Source organism: Sphaerodactylus townsendi, linkage group LG17, assembly GCF_021028975.2.
Source record: "Sphaerodactylus townsendi isolate TG3544 linkage group LG17, MPM_Stown_v2.3, whole genome shotgun sequence".
In the NCBI taxonomy this organism is placed as follows: Eukaryota; Metazoa; Chordata; class Lepidosauria; order Squamata; family Sphaerodactylidae; genus Sphaerodactylus; species Sphaerodactylus townsendi.
In genome coordinates, this window is record NC_059441.1 from 10,305,025 (window position 1) to 10,319,064 (window position 14,040).

The window sequence follows — 14,040 nt, forward strand, 5'->3', positions numbered from 1 at the left end:
AGCAGGGGCTGATGGGAATTGTAGTCCATGAACATCTAGAGTGCCATAGGTTCACCTCACGGCCATAGAGGTATTTAGACATACCTTGTCTTATTGAAAGCTAGACCCAACCCATTCCCCTCATCTATCCGGTCTGGTCAATTCCAATAATTTTCTTATTCAGAAAAACACTGGCCCATTGTGGTGATTCCACCTGGGTTATGAAACCACACACTGTCAGAAAACGTGGTTCTTGGGACCTCCGTTAAACCAATTTGCACGCTGTTTTTCAGCTATACAAAACTAAGGACAATCGTAGCCTTAGACCAAGTGGTAACATCACTGGTTTATTCTGCTGCAACGGATATGCAACCAAGATGGAGGAGCCACAAGCCTACTGTGTTATTTCTTACCACCACTTCATTTGGCTTTGGATAGGTCAGTGGTGGCGAACCTATGGCACGGGTGCCAGAGGTGGCACTCAGAGCCCTCTCTGTGGGCACACGCAAACAGAGTGCCCCCCTCACACACATCTAGGCTGGCCTGGGCCGCTGGGCTCAATTATTAGCATTAAACCTAAGATCTAGTTTTGGGGAAGCAGTGTAGGTAACCCTGTTAAGCGCTGTTAAACCCCACTGATTTTCATGCGAAGAACTAAAGCGCAATCCTTTCCCTGGGAGTAAGCTCGGTTGCTGGCAATGGGGCTTGCTTCTGAGTAAACCCTCCCAGGGTCGTGATTCACACATTGGAATAGTTGCACGGTTGCTTCAAAGCAAAGCCATCGACTACCACCAAGCTTACTCCCGAGTAACGCACGCCTCGGAGCCAACCGTTTTTTCTAAACGAAAACCTCAGTATTCAGGTTAAATTGCCGTGTTGGCACTTTGTGATAAATAAGTGGGTTTTGGGGTTGCAATTTGGGCACTCGGTCTCAAAAAGGTTCGCCGTCACTGGGATAGGTGGAGTGGCTCAGAGGCAGGGAATCTGGTTGGAATACGGAAGGTCTCCGGTTCAAACCCCACCATCTCCAGTTGAAAAGGATCAGGTAGTGGGTGATGCGAAAGACCACTTGGAACAAGCGTGCATTTTCCTGATTCCTAACCAAGGACACAATTTTACAGGGTTTGACTGAAGATACGCCTCACCACCTCCGCTAAACAGACACAACATCTTGAGCTATGAAATCCACACCGGGGGGGGGGGGGCGTTGTCTGCTTACAAGGACCAGATAAATTAACGAGGATTTCTTTTTTACTGGCACTCTTGAAAACAGTCTCTGCTCATCTCATCCCTCTGCAGTGATTCACAGCACTCTCGTTCGGTCATGGGGACAGAACCCCCGCTCTGCATGACAAAGATTGGATGGCAAAGGCTCTCTTGGTGGCCTGCTGTTCTCTCCTGATAAGGCCACCAGCCCCAACCACAATGCCACTGGCCCGCTTCAAAGGAACTCACAAGCATCCAAGGGGCCTCGCAAAACTTAATCCCTTTTCTTTTCCCGTTCCACCCCCCTCAACTCCCACCTCCAGCAGCCTTAAATAAAACACCTTTTATTGCCTTGATCTGTCTCTCTCTTCCCTTGGAGCTGATCTGGAGCGTCTAGCGTTTTTATGGCTCGCCGTGCCCCCCCCCCTTTACAAGCCGTTGCCTTCTGTAATTTCAGTCATTTCCCTCTTTTAAAATATCAAATCAACATTTCAAACATACATCACAATGAATAAAACTCTGGGGCGCTCCATTTTTTTTCCTCGTTTTTGGTTGGGGTTTTTTTTTCCCCGAGACAGTTGTTTGGATTTAGGTTTCTCCTGCTCCATTATGCCAGCCCAAGGGATGCATTTAGATCTGGCTGTTCGGATTTCAGCGAGGAGATTCCATCTAGGGGCGTGGGAGGGGGGAAATTGACATTTTTGGCAGTAAGCGGTACTCAGATAACCAACTCCAGTTTATTTAGGATGACAAACACACCAGGTTGGGGGGAGGGGGGTGTTTAAATCCTCGATCCTGCTTACAGGACTAAGAGCAAAGACTATTTATTTATGTATTTATGTATTTATGTATTTATTTATTTATTTATTAAACTTATATACCGCCCAACCCCCGAAGGGCTCTGGGTGTGTGTGACAAGAACCACAATTTGGCGCGATGTAACATTCCAGGATAAACCCAGCTTATTCTCAACCTTCTCAGTTCTCGTGATAGAGTCACAGAATCATAAGAGTTGGAAGAGATCCCAAGGGCCATCTAGTCCAACCCCCGGGCATGCGCCTTTCATTGACTGGCAACGGCTCTACGGGGTCTTAGGCAGAACTGGTCTTTACCACCACTCGCTATCCGACGACCTTCAACTAGAGATACCAGGAGCTCAACATGGGACTTTCAGCATGCAAAGTATGCACCTTTTGGTTGCCTGGGGTGTACATTCCAACAATCTAGTGCCACCATAAAAAAGGCCCCGCTTCTAATGGTCACCTACTTTACTTCCAAATATAGGGGTATTTATCCACAAATTCAAAACTAATTTCTGACGCAGCTTAATACCAAGTCCAGCCATTGGTCCGTACGGCTCAGTATCCTCTGCTGCGCCGGGCAGCAGCCTTCCTTACTCTCAAGGAGACCAAGGTAACTTAAGGTCTGGTAACTGGAGAGGCTAGCTAATGAACCCTTTATGTAAAGCACAGACTCAACCTCTGAGCAGCAGCTCCTGGGATATCTTTTCAAACTTCCCACTTTTTCAAAAAAAAAAAATCCAAGATCTAGTACAGGGATCTTCAGCATGGATTGTGCAAATTTTTTTAAAAAATGTTACTTTGGCAGGGTAGTGGTTCGATCCTGTAGCTCTTTGGCTCAAATAAATCTTGCCCTTGTCTAATGTTAGTTGACAGCCCCCGCCCATGATCTGTTCCAGTACTTTTCTTGGGTTTTGGTCCAGAAGTTACTTCACCCTCAGGATCAGCCATAGCATCGAGTTGCCACAGCCAAGGTCCCCCGACTTCTTAGAGAAGGGGTCCCCAACGTTCTGAACAAACTGTGACCACCCCAAGGTCACCCAGCAGGAATGTAGGAGTGGGAAATCTCTGCCTCTGCCACTCAGGTGGAGGAGTGGGAAATCAAACCCAGTTCTACATCACAGTTCAAAGATCTTCACTGTGTAACTTAAAGTAAGCTGTGGCAGCCATTTTGTGGCTGACTCCACCTCTTACGGCAGCCATTTTGTGGCTGTTACCACCACACCGTTAAAGTTCCAAACATACCACCATTGCTTCAAGATAACGTTCGTGGGTGGATCTGACCGTTCCAAAACTGCAAAACTAATGCTAAAAACCTGTGTCCATTTCCCCCTTCCCCCTCCCCCCCCCCACACACAAATTGAAATACAAACGTTTAATAGACCACCATCAAAACTGTCCGCGCTTGGCTAAGAGCCGAGCTCCTATCTCCAGAAAGCTTGTAATGGAATTTGAGTTTGCTTGGATGAGGCCGGAGATTTCCGTGCTATCTCCTCGCACAGGAAGAAGAGTGCTCTGAAAGGCAAGGTAGATTTATAGCCCTTGTCTGAAGCAAAGCTGCCCATATATCATCTTTTCCTCCGGTATCATCGCAGGGGGCAGATTAACATTCCAGGGACTCCCGTTTCAGTGCAGAGCTTTGAAACCCAAAGCAGTGGACAAAGTTTAAGCACCAGCCATTACAGGAGCGACACAGACAAGGAGCCGTTCTCCAGAAACCCTGCTGGAAGAGCTGTCGATCAAAATGGCGGCATCCATAGCATCCCAACCCTCCATTTTTGCACCTTGTGAACGCTGCCATAATGTAAACACCGACCATGCTCTTGAAGGGTGCGATTCCTAGTAGCCCAATTCTTGGAAGCAGAGTGGAGAAAAAGGCAACTGGGGATGTGAGAATCTTTTGGGGGGGAAGGAAAGGAAAGTCAAACTGGTATGTGCCCCATTTCCACATTGGAAGAAGAAGAAGAAGAAGAAGAAGAAGAAGAAGAAGAAGAAGAAGAAGAAGAAGAAGAAGAAGAAGAAGAAGAAGAAGAAGAAGAAGAAGAAGAAGAAGAAAAGGAGGAGGAGGAGGAGTTTGGATTTATATCCCCCCTTTCTCTCCTGCAGCAGACTCAAAGGGGCTTACAATCTCCTTGCCCTTCCCCCCTCACAACAAACACCCTGTGAGGTGGGTGGGACTGAGAGAGCTCAGAAGAGCTGTGACTAGCCCAAGGTCACCCAGCTGGCGTGTGTGGGAGTGCGCAGGCTAATCTGAATTCCCCAGATAAGCCTCCACAGCTCAGGCGTCAGAGCTGGGAATCAAACCCTGTTCCTCCAGATTAGATACATGAGCTCTTAAAGGAAGGCGATTGTAAGCCACTTCGAGACTTCTACAGGTAGAGGAAAAGGAGGGTATAAAAACCAAGTACTTCTCCTTCATTAGGTTCTAACCAGCAGCTTCCCAAAACTCAGCCCTGTCTCTTCGTACACTTGTGTCTGGCCCGGGCTATAAAGTCCTCAATGCAACAGCCACTTAGTGACAAGGCAACGCCAGGCTCCCAGCTGGGCTTCACTGCAGCCCAGCAAGACAGGCCCCCTGCTGTTATTACCCTTCTCTGGTTCTTCCCCCTGCTCGGTGAGTTTTGACCAGGCACGGGACCCGCCAAAGCCAGTAAAGCTCGTGAGCTTTAATTGATTTCATTTGGGTTCACGGAGCTTTGCGGGCGATCTCCTGAGCCAACGGATCAAGAATCCCAGATGACAAAAGTTGCAGCAGCGACGTTTGACTCCGCGGCTTCCTACGCGCCAGAGGCTCCGCGTCTGCCGAGATTACGGAATTAGCAGGCTGTTTGATGTGGTTTCGGGCCTCTGCCAGGGGAAGACGCACAATGGCTTTAGAGCGATGTTTTCGCTTCCATTGACACAATTCGCTATGGAGGCCTGGTTTTTTTTCTGCTAGCCAGAGTGACACAACCCAGCTTCCCTGACTCTTACTCATTTAGTGGTGTTGTCGGCCGGTGGCTGCTAGTTACGGCAGACAGTGGCCAGGCGGTGCGTGACTGGGTAGGACTAGCTGGGAAATCTGGTGTGCTCTCAGCTTAAGAGGAGGAGGAGAAGAAGAGGAGGAGGAGGAGGAGGAGGAGGAGGAGGAGGAGGAGAAGGAGAAGGAGAAGGAGAAGGAGAAGGAGAAGGAGAAGGAGAAGGAGAAGGAGAAGAGTTTGGATTTATACCCCACCTTTCTCTCCTGTATGGAAACTCAAGGTGGCTTACAAGTTCCTTTCCCTTCCTCTCTCCACACCTTGTGAGGTAGGTGGGGCTGATGCCAGGAGATTTATACCCACCTTTCTCTCCTGTAAGGAGACTCAAGGTGGCAATACCCAGGAAGGGTGGAGCTTGGGGAGAATGTGATGGCATTCCCAGGTGAAGGACTACAAATCTCCTCTAATCTCTATGGTAAAGGCCATAGAGGCATGGGGAAATTCCTAGAGCATCGATTTTGAGGCCATTTTCCCCCTCCTGCTCCACAGTTTCTCAAGGGGTTTGGGGCTAAGAGAAAGGGTGTTGCTGGGCTTAAGAGCAGTGGACTCTAATCTGAGGGAGAGGGTTTGATTCCCCACTCCTCCACATGAGTGGAGGACTCTTATCTGGTGAAACGGAATTGTTTCCCCACTCCTACATTGCTGCTAGGTGACCTTGGTCCAGTCACCGTTTATTCAGACTTCACACTTTATCATGAATGGTGAGAATCGGGCAAAGTTCTGCCCTCAAGAATCACGTATTTCAATTAGAGAGTTAGCCTGGCAGATACCTGACTAAAACGACACATTTCCAAAAACGCAGCAGGATCCAAACGTGGCTATTAAAGAGCTGCCAGAAGACGCAACTGCATTCCATATTTCCTGAAAGCAGGAAGGGGATATTTACAGGTCTTAACGATACTTTCAATTTCCAGGACAACTGCAATCATAGCAGATGGCCAGGAAGGAAACTAACCGGCTCAGGATCAAGTTGAACAAAGGCCTCGTGTTTTAACACAGCCCCAGCATTCCACATTTCCCCGATGCGTTGTTTGCAAAGAAGAATCGATACAGCCAAAAGGAGAGGCGTGACTTTGAGACCGGACTCTGCTGTTCTCAACGACACTCCGCATTTGTAGCCCAAGAGCGGTTATTTCCCCTTGTTGAATATTGAGTCTCTGAGGCCTATGAAGGAACCCCAACCTCAACCTGCAAAATCATATATATTCTGTTTCCTTGATCAGCATCCAGAATGTACACAGCTATCAACTGCACGACGACACGGTCGCAATTGTTTACACCCGGTCGAGGCTAAAGCAGAGGTTGCCCATAAAACCTACCCTTCGCTTCATTAAAAAAAACACAACCAGGAAATCAACCAAAGCGGGCTGTAAATTTAAATAAAGGAATGGCAGGAGAAGAGCTGGCGTCGTTCAGCTGCCAGCAGGATTTCAAGGACTTCTGCAAGCAAACTTCCCCAGGGGTTGATTTCCACCTATAAAGGTGTTCGAGGAATCACTCATAAATACAACTTGTTTTCAGAGTTGGGCTGTCAACCCCCTTCAAGCTCGACATATTTTCTACTCAGCTTCATATTAAGAAATCACTTTATCCAAAAAAATAAAAACCTTTCTCCGTTTGAGTGACCAACCTCTCTCGGCTTCTGGCTTTTAATAAATCCTAAGGCTCTCCTGTTCCAATATAAACCAAAACGCTTTTCATTACGGGTTCCAAATCGATAGGGTTTGTAGCCCCTTAAACAGAGATTGTTTTTTAATAAAGGCAAAAGTTTGCATTGGAGCCGTAGCGGATTAAAAAGCAGTTAAACGCTGCAGCTGGAACATGGTGGACGAGGGAGAAATAAAGATTGTGTGCGTAACGGGGACGGGGGGGGGCATTTTTATTTTTAAAAAACGTGGAAAAATTATTCTTAACTCCATCGTTTGGGCTTTGCCGTAAATTATGGGCGAGGTGCGCCCTTTCGTGAGCTCCAACGCAAACAGAAGGTGCAAAATTCGACCCTGTTTCTACAAAGGACTGTGTTATGAGAGAGAGAGAAAGCAACGCGGTGGTAGCAGCGCATCGAAGCCCCTGAGCTTTCTCCATTGGCACCGTAGAGAATGAGTCATTGATGGTGAATTGTGGGAAGAAGGAGGCCTCCAAAGTAGCGGGCCCTCAGTCGATTCTTGGAGGACAGCGGCCATGTCCCCTGCCTGCTGTATGGAACCAATTATCATCTCTGTATAATTACAACATCGGCTAAGAAACGGCTCTCCGGGGACCATCTTACTTGGCCAAGTCGTTGGCTGCAAGTTCGCTCCGGCGTAGATACACACACAGAGGCAATTGTAAGATTGTGTCGCAGAAAAGACTACTTTTTTTTTTTTTTACCAAGACCAGGGATGTGTTCAAGTTTCTCTGTGTTCAGTTCTGGTCGCCACATCTCAAAAAGGATATCGAAGAGATAGAAAAAGTGCAGAGAAGGGCAACGAGGATGGTTGAAGGACTGGAGCACCTTCCTTATGAGGAGAGGCTACAGCGTTTGGGACTCTTTAGTTTGGAGAGGAGACGTCTGAGGGGGGATAGGATTGAAGTCTATAAAATTATGCACGGGGTAGAAAATGTGGACAGAGAGAAATTTTTCTCTCTTTCTCACAATACTAGAACCAGGGGGCATCCATTGAAAATGCTGGGGGGAAGAATTAGGACTAATAAAAGGAAACACTTCTTCACACAGAAAACAGCAACCTTTTTGTAACTTGTCACATCAAAAACACAACAATGGTTTGTCTTCCCTTACCTTCTGCGAAAGGCTCCCACTCGTAGAATCGACCCATAAAAGGCTTGTTGTTGTACGATGCGCACTGCACCTCCCTGATGCTTCTGTTTTCAGGACATGGCTAGTAAAGGAATGGTAGAAATATTAGAAATGTTTATGGCTGACTTCTAAACAGACAGACAGACACATATGTAGACAGACAGACAGACAGACAGACAGACAGACAGACAGACAGACAGACAGACAGACAGACAGACAGACAGACAGATAGACAGATAAGTGGATGGATGGATGGATGGATGGATGGATGGATGGATGGATGGATGGATGGATGGATGGATGGATGGATGGATGGATGGATGGATGGATGGATAGTGGTACAGGGCTTCTAAGGCAAGAGTCAGAGGTGTTTACAACTAATTACAACTGATCTCCAGATGTCAGAGTACAATTCCCCTAGAGAAAAGGGTGGCTTTTGAGGGTGGACTCAATTGAATTATACCCTGCTCAGCCCCCTCCCCTTCCCAAACCCTCCCCTTCCAAACCTTCAGGAATCTCCCAGCCCAGAGCCGACTGCCTTATCTGTCAGCCTCCAAGAGATGGGCAGATTGTTTAAAAGCACTCAGCATCCTCTCAAATCACTGAACATTCTAATACAAAATTGATCTAGTAATAACTTCCTCCCATCCCACAAAAACAAAACAAAACAAACAGCTGGACACCCCAAAGCATATGTTTAAGAGATGGGGCTATGAGTTACAGCACCAACCATCAGACAGTCAACTCTAAGGTCCACTGTATCCTAAACATATCTTTACACTGAATAAGTCCCAACTTAAGAGCCATAAAGAGTGAAAGGTTGTAATGAGCCCCTTTGAGGATCACTCCTTATCATGCCCTTATATAAAGCTGTGATGCGACCGCACTTGGAGTGCTGTGTTCAGTTCTGGTCACCACATCTCAAAAAGGATATCGAAGAGATAGAAAAAGTGCAGAGAAGGGCAACGAGGATGATTGAAGGATTGGAGCACCTTCCTTATGAGGAGAGGCTGCAGCATTTGGGACTCTTTAGTTTGGAGAGGAGACGTCTGAGGGGGGATAGGATTGAAGTCTATAAAATTATGCATGGGATAGAGAATGTTGACAGAGAGAAATTTTTCTCTCTTTCTTACAATACTAGAACCAGGGGGCATCCATTGAAAATGCTGGGGGGAAGAATTAGGACTAATAAAAGGAAACACTTCTTCACACAACGTGTGATTGGTGTTTGGAATATGCGGCTCAGGAGGTGGTGATGGCCACGAACCTGGATAGCTTTAAAAGGGGCTTGGACAGATTTATGGAGGAGAAGTCGATCTATGGCTACCAATCTTGATCCTCCTTGATCTCAGATTGCAAATGCCTTAGCAGACCATGGGTGGGGGGGGGGGGGGGTGGGGGGGGGGGGGGGTGGGGGGGGGGGGGGGTGGGGGGGGGGGGGGGTGGGGGGGGGGGGGGGTGGGGGGGGGGGGGGGTGGGGGGGGGGGGGGGTGGGGGGGGGGGGGGGTGGGGGGGGGGGGGGGTGGGGGGGGGGGGGGGTGGGGGGGGGGGGGGGTGGGGGGGGGGGGGGGTGGGGGGGGGGGGGGGTGGGGGGGGGGGGGGGTGGGGGGGGGGGGGGGTGGGGGGGGGGGGGGGTGGGGGGGGGGGGGGGTGGGGGGGGGGGGGGGTGGGGGGGGGGGGGGGTGGGGGGGGGGGGGGGTGGGGGGGGGGGGGGGTGGGGGGGGGGGGGGGTGGGGGGGGGGGGGGGTGGGGGGGGGGGGGGGTGGGGGGGGGGGGGGGTGGGGGGGGGGGGGGGTGGGGGGGGGGGGGGGTGGGGGGGGGGGGGGGTGGGGGGGGGGGGGGGTGGGGGGGGGGGGGGGTGGGGGGGGGGGGGGGTGGGGGGGGGGGGGGGTGGGGGGGGGGGGGGGTGGGGGGGGGGGGGGGTGGGGGGGGGGGGGGGTGGGGGGGGGGGGGGGTGGGGGGGGGGGGGGGTGGGGGGGGGGGGGGGTGGGGGGGGGGGGGGGTGGGGGGGGGGGGGGGTGGGGGGGGGGGGGGGTGGGGGGGGGGGGGGGTGGGGGGGGGGGGGGGTGGGGGGGGGGGGGGGTGGGGGGGGGGGGGGGTGGGGGGGGGGGGGGGTGGGGGGGGGGGGGGGTGGGGGGGGGGGGGGGTGGGGGGGGGGGGGGGTGGGGGGGGGGGGGGGTGGGGGGGGGGGGGGGTGGGGGGGGGGGGGGGTGGGGGGGGGGGGGGGTGGGGGGGGGGGGGGGTGGGGGGGGGGGGGGGTGGGGGGGGGGGGGGGTGGGGGGGGGGGGGGGTGGGGGGGGGGGGGGGTGGGGGGGGGGGGGGGTGGGGGGGGGGGGGGGTGGGGGGGGGGGGGGGTGGGGGGGGGGGGGGGTGGGGGGGGGGGGGGGTGGGGGGGGGGGGGGGTGGGGGGGGGGGGGGGTGGGGGGGGGGGGGGGTGGGGGGGGGGGGGGGTGGGGGGGGGGGGGGGTGGGGGGGGGGGGGGGTGGGGGGGGGGGGGGGTGGGGGGGGGGGGGGGTGGGGGGGGGGGGGGGTGGGGGGGGGGGGGGGTGGGGGGGGGGGGGGGTGGGGGGGGGGGGGGGTGGGGGGGGGGGGGGGTGGGGGGGGGGGGGGGTGGGGGGGGGGGGGGGTGGGGGGGGGGGGGGGTGGGGGGGGGGGGGGGTGGGGGGGGGGGGGGGTGGGGGGGGGGGGGGGTGGGGGGGGGGGGGGGTGGGGGGGGGGGGGGGTGGGGGGGGGGGGGGGTGGGGGGGGGGGGGGGTGGGGGGGGGGGGGGGTGGGGGGGGGGGGGGGTGGGGGGGGGGGGGGGTGGGGGGGGGGGGGGGTGGGGGGGGGGGGGGGTGGGGGGGGGGGGGGGTGGGGGGGGGGGGGGGTGGGGGGGGGGGGGGGTGGGGGGGGGGGGGGGTGGGGGGGGGGGGGGGTGGGGGGGGGGGGGGGTGGGGGGGGGGGGGGGTGGGGGGGGGGGGGGGTGGGGGGGGGGGGGGGTGGGGGGGGGGGGGGGTGGGGGGGGGGGGGGGTGGGGGGGGGGGGGGGTGGGGGGGGGGGGGGGTGGGGGGGGGGGGGGGTGGGGGGGGGGGGGGGTGGGGGGGGGGGGGGGTGGGGGGGGGGGGGGGTGGGGGGGGGGGGGGGTGGGGGGGGGGGGGGGTGGGGGGGGGGGGGGGTGGGGGGGGGGGGGGGTGGGGGGGGGGGGGGGTGGGGGGGGGGGGGGGTGGGGGGGGGGGGGGGTGGGGGGGGGGGGGGGTGGGGGGGGGGGGGGGTGGGGGGGGGGGGGGGTGGGGGGGGGGGGGGGTGGGGGGGGGGGGGGGTGGGGGGGGGGGGGGGTGGGGGGGGGGGGGGGTGGGGGGGGGGGGGGGTGGGGGGGGGGGGGGGTGGGGGGGGGGGGGGGTGGGGGGGGGGGGGGGTGGGGGGGGGGGGGGGTGGGGGGGGGGGGGGGTGGGGGGGGGGGGGGGTGGGGGGGGGGGGGGGTGGGGGGGGGGGGGGGTGGGGGGGGGGGGGGGTGGGGGGGGGGGGGGGTGGGGGGGGGGGGGGGTGGGGGGGGGGGGGGGTGGGGGGGGGGGGGGGTGGGGGGGGGGGGGGGTGGGGGGGGGGGGGGGTGGGGGGGGGGGGGGGTGGGGGGGGGGGGGGGTGGGGGGGGGGGGGGGTGGGGGGGGGGGGGGGTGGGGGGGGGGGGGGGTGGGGGGGGGGGGGGGTGGGGGGGGGGGGGGGTGGGGGGGGGGGGGGGTGGGGGGGGGGGGGGGTGGGGGGGGGGGGGGGTGGGGGGGGGGGGGGGTGGGGGGGGGGGGGGGTGGGGGGGGGGGGGGGTGGGGGGGGGGGGGGGTGGGGGGGGGGGGGGGTGGGGGGGGGGGGGGGTGGGGGGGGGGGGGGGTGGGGGGGGGGGGGGGTGGGGGGGGGGGGGGGTGGGGGGGGGGGGGGGTGGGGGGGGGGGGGGGTGGGGGGGGGGGGGGGTGGGGGGGGGGGGGGGTGGGGGGGGGGGGGGGTGGGGGGGGGGGGGGGTGGGGGGGGGGGGGGGTGGGGGGGGGGGGGGGTGGGGGGGGGGGGGGGTGGGGGGGGGGGGGGGTGGGGGGGGGGGGGGGTGGGGGGGGGGGGGGGTGGGGGGGGGGGGGGGTGGGGGGGGGGGGGGGTGGGGGGGGGGGGGGGTGGGGGGGGGGGGGGGTGGGGGGGGGGGGGGGTGGGGGGGGGGGGGGGTGGGGGGGGGGGGGGGTGGGGGGGGGGGGGGGTGGGGGGGGGGGGGGGTGGGGGGGGGGGGGGGTGGGGGGGGGGGGGGGTGGGGGGGGGGGGGGGTGGGGGGGGGGGGGGGTGGGGGGGGGGGGGGGTGGGGGGGGGGGGGGGTGGGGGGGGGGGGGGGTGGGGGGGGGGGGGGGTGGGGGGGGGGGGGGGTGGGGGGGGGGGGGGGTGGGGGGGGGGGGGGGTGGGGGGGGGGGGGGGTGGGGGGGGGGGGGGGTGGGGGGGGGGGGGGGTGGGGGGGGGGGGGGGTGGGGGGGGGGGGGGGTGGGGGGGGGGGGGGGTGGGGGGGGGGGGGGGTGGGGGGGGGGGGGGGTGGGGGGGGGGGGGGGTGGGGGGGGGGGGGGGTGGGGGGGGGGGGGGGTGGGGGGGGGGGGGGGTGGGGGGGGGGGGGGGTGGGGGGGGGGGGGGGTGGGGGGGGGGGGGGGTGGGGGGGGGGGGGGGTGGGGGGGGGGGGGGGTGGGGGGGGGGGGGGGTGGGGGGGGGGGGGGGTGGGGGGGGGGGGGGGTGGGGGGGGGGGGGGGTGGGGGGGGGGGGGGGTGGGGGGGGGGGGGGGTGGGGGGGGGGGGGGGTGGGGGGGGGGGGGGGTGGGGGGGGGGGGGGGTGGGGGGGGGGGGGGGTGGGGGGGGGGGGGGGTGGGGGGGGGGGGGGGTGGGGGGGGGGGGGGGTGGGGGGGGGGGGGGGTGGGGGGGGGGGGGGGTGGGGGGGGGGGGGGGTGGGGGGGGGGGGGGGTGGGGGGGGGGGGGGGTGGGGGGGGGGGGGGGTGGGGGGGGGGGGGGGTGGGGGGGGGGGGGGGTGGGGGGGGGGGGGGGTGGGGGGGGGGGGGGGTGGGGGGGGGGGGGGGTGGGGGGGGGGGGGGGTGGGGGGGGGGGGGGGTGGGGGGGGGGGGGGGTGGGGGGGGGGGGGGGTGGGGGGGGGGGGGGGTGGGGGGGGGGGGGGGTGGGGGGGGGGGGGGGTGGGGGGGGGGGGGGGTGGGGGGGGGGGGGGGTGGGGGGGGGGGGGGGTGGGGGGGGGGGGGGGTGGGGGGGGGGGGGGGTGGGGGGGGGGGGGGGTGGGGGGGGGGGGGGGTGGGGGGGGGGGGGGGTGGGGGGGGGGGGGGGTGGGGGGGGGGGGGGGTGGGGGGGGGGGGGGGTGGGGGGGGGGGGGGGTGGGGGGGGGGGGGGGTGGGGGGGGGGGGGGGTGGGGGGGGGGGGGGGTGGGGGGGGGGGGGGGTGGGGGGGGGGGGGGGTGGGGGGGGGGGGGGGTGGGGGGGGGGGGGGGTGGGGGGGGGGGGGGGTGGGGGGGGGGGGGGGTGGGGGGGGGGGGGGGTGGGGGGGGGGGGGGGTGGGGGGGGGGGGGGGTGGGGGGGGGGGGGGGTGGGGGGGGGGGGGGGTGGGGGGGGGGGGGGGTGGGGGGGGGGGGGGGTGGGGGGGGGGGGGGGTGGGGGGGGGGGGGGGTGGGGGGGGGGGGGGGTGGGGGGGGGGGGGGGTGGGGGGGGGGGGGGGTGGGGGGGGGGGGGGGTGGGGGGGGGGGGGGGTGGGGGGGGGGGGGGGTGGGGGGGGGGGGGGGTGGGGGGGGGGGGGGGTGGGGGGGGGGGGGGGTGGGGGGGGGGGGGGGTGGGGGGGGGGGGGGGTGGGGGGGGGGGGGGGTGGGGGGGGGGGGGGGTGGGGGGGGGGGGGGGTGGGGGGGGGGGGGGGTGGGGGGGGGGGGGGGTGGGGGGGGGGGGGGGTGGGGGGGGGGGGGGGTGGGGGGGGGGGGGGGTGGGGGGGGGGGGGGGTGGGGGGGGGGGGGGGTGGGGGGGGGGGGGGGTGGGGGGGGGGGGGGGTGGGGGGGGGGGGGGGTGGGGGGGGGGGGGGGTGGGGGGGGGGGGGGGTGGGGGGGGGGGGGGGTGGGGGGGGGGGGGGGTGGGGGGGGGGGGGGGTGGGGGGGGGGGGGGGTGGGGGGGGGGGGGGGTGGGGGGGGGGGGGGGTGGGGGGGGGGGGGGGTGGGGGGGGGGGGGGGTGGGGGGGGGGGGGGGTGGGGGGGGGGGGGGGTGGGGGGGGGGGGG

The 14,040-nt window shown here is 63.3% G+C and overlaps 1 protein-coding gene across 1 annotated transcript in view; it reads left to right on the forward strand.

The window, feature by feature from the left end:
• Positions 1-4,484: 4,484 nt before the first annotated feature.
• The window catches only part of LOC125446169 (thrombospondin type-1 domain-containing protein 4-like), a 201,316-nt gene continuing 191,760 nt past the window's right edge, over positions 4,485-14,040 (forward strand). Inside the window, exon 1 of the mRNA XM_048519720.1 lies at positions 4,485-4,599. Within this exon, the coding sequence (XP_048375677.1) occupies positions 4,485-4,599 (115 nt within the window). The remainder of the gene's footprint in view (positions 4,600-14,040) is intronic.